General features: G+C 35.9%; 1 protein-coding gene across 1 annotated transcript; it reads right to left on the bottom strand.

Annotated features, from left to right (window-relative positions):
* Positions 1 to 374: 374 nt before the first annotated feature.
* On the bottom strand, positions 375 to 5,300 carry C1GALT1 (core 1 synthase, glycoprotein-N-acetylgalactosamine 3-beta-galactosyltransferase 1). The gene is made up of 3 exons (XM_010084975.1): positions 5,065 to 5,300; positions 2,690 to 3,357; positions 375 to 831 (listed from the first exon to the last, which is right to left on the bottom strand). The coding sequence occupies exons 1-3, from the start codon at positions 5,285 to 5,287 to the stop codon at positions 622 to 624; spliced, it is 1,101 nt and encodes a 366-aa protein (XP_010083277.1). The 5' UTR covers positions 5,288 to 5,300; the 3' UTR covers positions 375 to 621.
* Between the last annotated feature and the right edge of the window lie 676 nt (positions 5,301 to 5,976).

Genomic DNA, 5,976 nt, shown 5'->3' with positions numbered 1-5,976 from the left:
TTTTGTACAATAGAGACTTAAAAGTTTTTAAAATAATTCAGAGCACTGAATTCCATTTCTGAAACAATTCAGATTAATCTTTTGGGTGGATCTCTGCCTATTCATAATAGCCAGTCTGTTGTTAAGGTAAAGAAGACTTGAGACACTTTTCACACCTCTCCCTTCCTTATAGGGCAAGGTACACACAGTAACTTGAAGATGTCGAGAATACTAGAGAAAGCCATTGTGAAGTTATTTGACTGTGCAGCATCCAATTTCTAATATTAGAACTGACCTACCAGAACATCTGGAAAGAAATAGAAGATAACAGAAAAAGGAACAGATATACTATATGATTATCTTTGAATCCATCCACAGTTTTTTATACAAATTCTACCACCTCCTACCTCACAGACTTAGGGACCCAAATCTTTATGAGCAAGGGCTGCAAGGTCACACTATCCCAAACAGTCAGAGCCGGCACCGGACTCTGTTGTACACAGATAGCAACAGGAAGTACTGCCAATGTGAATTTTTAAATAAGAATCGTCATGAGTAATTTTAGTCCACAAGCTTCATGCAGGAGTTTGAGAAGACTCTTATTCATTGTCCTGGCTTCTTTTAATTTTCTTCAAAGTTCAATTAATTCTCAGAAATTTTTTGCTTTAGCTTTTGATTATCCTCCAGTGCTTCATTTTTGCCCTGATCTTCTGGATTCTTTGCTGTATCAGGATTGTACCGATACAAATACCCATATGGACGGAGATGATAAATCAAATATTCCAAATGATACATAGTCACAGAATCAACATAGTGGAATGAAACTGCTAGATCGGAGCAGCATCCGGGACCCTAAAATACAAAACAAGTCAAAATAATCAGCAAGAATTGCAAAGCATTCCCTGGATTAAAGATCCAAGAAGAACTGAAACACAGACTTCACTTCATGGTAAGAAATTCATTATCACCAGCCATTGACATACTTCAAAACTTAATGTTAGGCAAGCAAAATGTATCAGACATACCTGCCAAAGCATCTTTCAAAAATAAAACTGGACAAAGTCTTTTGCTTCTGTAAACAAGCCAGTGAAAAAACTATCTGCTCTCATTAATGTCAGAGGTTTTTTGCTTTTCTATACTTTTTTTCTGCTGGTGTTTAAACAAAACCAAGAAGCAGCAAGCAGGTCTAAATGCATTGCATTTATATATAAAACAATACATGCTTGTTATTCATTACCACATCCATCCAGAGCATATAAGTTAAATGTGCATATGCACCTGTGTGTGTGTGTTCACACATTATACAGCTTTGAGAGCGCTCTTCTGGAAGATGGGTTTGTTTTTGGGACAGGATCAAATATGTCATTTCCATTATGGATCCTCACCACCACTGCATCAGTTATAGATGTAACTGTCCACAGCTCAGCCATCTGTCAACTGCAACCATAGCTAACACTGTTGCATCCTGACACAGTAAATACAGTATCGTAGCTGTTTTAAGCTACAGAAATGCTCTAGCTGATGAATAGAAGTATAAAAATAGATGCTTTACAATGAAAAGAGTCTACTGAAGAACTAGACTATTCTTTCCAGTTTTACTGTGTAAAAAATCCCACATCCTATCCTTGATTTTGGCTACTTATGCTAATCTCAAAGCTTGCTAAAAAGAACACCTTTAAAAGTGATATTATAATCCTAAAAAAGAAGCCACATCAAAGATTATATGATCATCGAAGTTTGCAATGCAGAATACCTTCAGATCACTTTGATGTCAAGTAGTGCTCTGCTCCTCTTTTTTTTAAACCAGAGATTTCAGATGTGGAATACAAAGGACAATCTGAAGCTCTTGCAGTAAGAATGTTTGGGTCACTAGGCAAAGTTTATTCTTCTGTAATCTTTTCAACGGAATTCACTTACATGTACATTTTAACAGCCTTCCATAAAAAAGTGAGGGCAGGGCAGCTACCAATGTTCACGCCAGGTAACATTGAGCACAGCTATCAGTGATAAGGGAAGTATATTGCAACACATCTCCATTTGAAATATAGGCAGTACAGTCACGCATACCATTACCCATCAGCCCCTCTTGGGAATCTCTTAGCCAATGTTAACCAACTACAATCATGAGCGAGTCTCAAAATTACTTCTATTTCTACACGTTTTAGGCAAAGTTTGCTGTCGGGAAGAAGACAAACGTGTACCAGTGTCACCTCCCCTTTCAGTAGGCTTCAATGTAACTAAGCCGTACTGTTTGAGCTGGCTCTGCACAGTCAGCACCCACAGCTTGGAATGCACCACACTGGCCTGGCTTCTCACTGCACACTGGGAGCTGGGGGGCTGGAGGGGAAGCCAGGGACAGTGCCTGTGAGATATGAGGGAACAAAACAGAACAACTTTGCAAGGAAGGTAGTAGTGGTGACACTAAACAAACGTGTCAAAAAGGCTTCATTTTTTTTTTGCTGTCCACAGAACATAACAAAATTGCAATAATAATTTAAGATTCAGTAGCTCTTCTCAAACATTGAGCTCTTAGCATCAACTTCTATTTGACGACTAGTGTATTTAACACACCTATGCACAGGATATTACAACAAAATCTTTTCTAAAATATATTGAGCTGCTCTTGAACTGCTAAATCACACATCATACACACATATACACATCATAAGATATATTTCATAAAATGGGTACCAGATTCCTAAGGACTTACCTCTACAGCAGGATAATAATTGTAATTCCAGTACCAGAATGTTTTTGGTAGGTATCCTCTGATTAAGAGATGTTCTGGAACAAAGGGATGAAAGGTTTCTCTACCATTTGTATCTCTAGAATCGCCTGCTTCCACATTAATGACCTCCATGCATTTTCCTAGTGCTAGGTCTTCAATTGAGGAACTGTGAGAGCACTTGTTCATTTTAAATGCAGTAACAAATCTCTTCAGAGCTTCTTTGCTCAGAACATATCCTGCTCCTCCACTCATGTAGCCCTGTTTCACATAAGGCTTAAACCTTCTTCCAAAATATATTGGTTGTTCAGGACTGTATTTTGAAAGAAGCCATCTCAAATTGTCCAATATAACATATGTATCATCATCTGCTTTCATAAACCAATCAGCATCATCAAAATAATGGTCATATACATATTGAAAAGCTTTAATAGTCTTCCAGTACAGTTGGTCCCTGCCTTCTTTGGTTTCTAGGCCCACAGCTGGAAAGTCTTTATTCTCCTCAGAGCTCATAAAAAGTATTTTATTACAACGTTGGGCCCAAGTGGCCTTAACGTGCTTGGCTTTCTTTTCTAGATTTTGAGGTCCAGTCATGACCCAGCACAGTATTTTCACCTTCTGATACAGTCCCTCTGCAATATTTTTATTCTCATCTGAAAAAAAGAGGAAAGTTCCAAAACACTGTTAGCCTTGATTGCAAAACAAACATGAAAGAGCAACTTCCCCCCAGACATTCTGCTTCTAGATCAGAAAGGACATGCAGGGAGAGAAGACACATTTGCTTCCAAATGTACCAGTTAATGAAAATAGTGCTAGATTTAGGAAGAAAACAAACAAGACTTCCAAAACCAAGAAAGAAAAATTCTTAAAGCTACTTCAACTTACAGGATAAAGGCAAGCATAAGAGCCATATCAAAATGGGTATATGTTCAGGAAAGGGTGGATTTAAAAAACCTTGATTTGTACATAAAAACTATTTGGGTGCAACTTCTTTATGGTATCGGAGGACTAATGAAAAGCTGAATGTTTTTGCAATTCACTATGAACAGAACTTAATGATGACAACACAGAAAGGTCAAAAAGCTAATAAGCTCTGTTATGTATTTTTATTTTAGCTAACAAGACCTAATAAATATTTATAAAATAGCAACATATTTTTGAAGGAAAAAGCAGATGGTAAGCCAGAAAGAAAGACTTTATCACCAAATACAGTTAAATCTTATTTGTAAAATATCAGATTAAATAAATTAGGGTACTATGAAGCTAGTATTATTGTTGTGCTAAAATGTTTTTATTTGCAGATAATCCAACAGAATAAATACAGCATTTGAGGTGTGTAATATAATGTTTTCCAAACTGACAAGCCTTCATTTCCCTCAAAGAAATATTTTTACTTGATATATATAGAGTGATTTTAACTCATGTAAAAGAATATTCCATGGAGAGCAAGATCTGCATAACTGGCCATAAAATATTCCTGCTTACACTTTAGGCAACAATGGTAACAATTTTCTGCAATTGTTTGTGAAACACTCACAAACTTGTCTTAGAAAGTTTTCAGTTTCAACACATTTAAATAACAAATTACTTACTAATATCTTCAGCAAATGCATTATAGTGCATTTTGTTCTCATCTTAACTGTCCCAACTCAGATGCTATCTGTATTTAGAATCTGGATTTAAAATGAACTCACCTAATGAAATATGTCAAATTTTAAAGTATGCCTGAAATATTGGAAGGGTTTACCTTCTTTGAAAAGAAAAAAAAAAAAAAGAGTGCAATAAAATTTCTTCGATTTTGACTGCAAATAGCAACCTGTGTTTGGACTGCTGCATAATCAGCTTGGCAAAAAATGCCCCAGTGGCCCCCTCTGCTCCCCGGCCCCATCCCAGTTCCAAGTTTTAATAATTGTGTCAAAAAGTTAATTTCTTTCTTTTTTTTTTTCCCCACCTTTATCTGAGAGCCTAGATAAAGAGCTAGATATGGTCCAAAATTAGCTTCTTAAAGCTAAAAAACATTTGCTAGCATTGTAGATGTGGCTAAATTGCATCTGCTTAGCAAAACCACCATTTGATGTCAATAGTTCATTTGAGAAGTTCCTGCTCCAAACAAGTCTGGATACAGAAGGTGGACAAACAGTTGGGCTCTAACGAAAAAAATCACTATTGCAATAAAAAACAGAAACAAAAAAAACCACCATTAAGGAGACCTCAGGAGAACAAAGTTATTTAGACACAACCTGAACATGGGGAAAGAGAAAGAAAAGGATTCATACAAATTCTTGGCAGTGAAGAAAGCAACATTTTTCAGTTCATGAAAAGTGGGCATATTACATAATTAGTCTGGCGTAACAAAATACCTTTATGCTGTCCAGAGTCTGCATTGAAATTCATTTGTCCTTGCAGCTGATTGTTATCGGTATCTGCTGAGTGTTGACCATGTGGATCATTGTGAAGGATATGAGGCTGGATCTTAACCTGTTCTTCTAGTACAATGCTAAACAGAAGATAGCATACGAAAAATCCTATTGCTGATCCAAAAATGAAGGTTAGAAGGTTCATCAAAGACTTAGAAGAGGCCATCTCCTGAAGGTAATACGCTGTCAAAAACAAATGAGAAATACATTAAACTTAAGGCTGCTTAAAACAAGAAATGAAATCTAAAACTATAGGAAGAAAACAAGGACTAAATCTCTGGAAGTACAGACCTCAGTTCTAGCTCAGATTCTGCTCTCCTGGACTTGTATGGAAGTTTAAGTACAAGAGCAATGCAAATATTCATACAAAATTGTACAACTGTTGATAAATTTAGTGCAAAAAGCCTACTATATATTCTTTAGCTTAAAATTATAAAGGATGGTCATAAATCACAATAGTGACGGTATGTACAAGAAACACTCATTATATTCAAACAATATTTATACAAGAATGTGCACTTTTAAAGTTCAATATCTTAATTATAAAATTGTAATATATGTTCACTTTTTTATTGTCTTCATCCCAAGAAATCTGTGCTTTAAAATGGAATATGTAAGTCTTCTACGAAGCTAAAAGATTATGATCAAAGGCAATCTATAGGTCAAAATACAACATAGTCATGAGATGTGCTTACACCCCAGGAGTAAGTATATCACCGTAATTCTTTAACAGATGTCAAAACAGATTTTGAAGAGTTATAAAAGCAAATCTACTCTCAAAGTAGGGAAGTTTTTCTTCCACTTATAGGAAGTAACAAGGATAGACTTTCAGAAGAAAGAATGAAGACAACACCT

This window comes from Pterocles gutturalis, unplaced genomic scaffold (assembly GCF_000699245.1).
Source record: "Pterocles gutturalis isolate BGI_N339 unplaced genomic scaffold, ASM69924v1 scaffold24145, whole genome shotgun sequence".
In the NCBI taxonomy this organism is placed as follows: Eukaryota; Metazoa; Chordata; class Aves; order Pterocliformes; family Pteroclidae; genus Pterocles; species Pterocles gutturalis.
The sequence above is the reverse complement of the archived record's forward strand: the minus strand, read 5'-3'. Positions and strand labels throughout refer to the sequence as shown.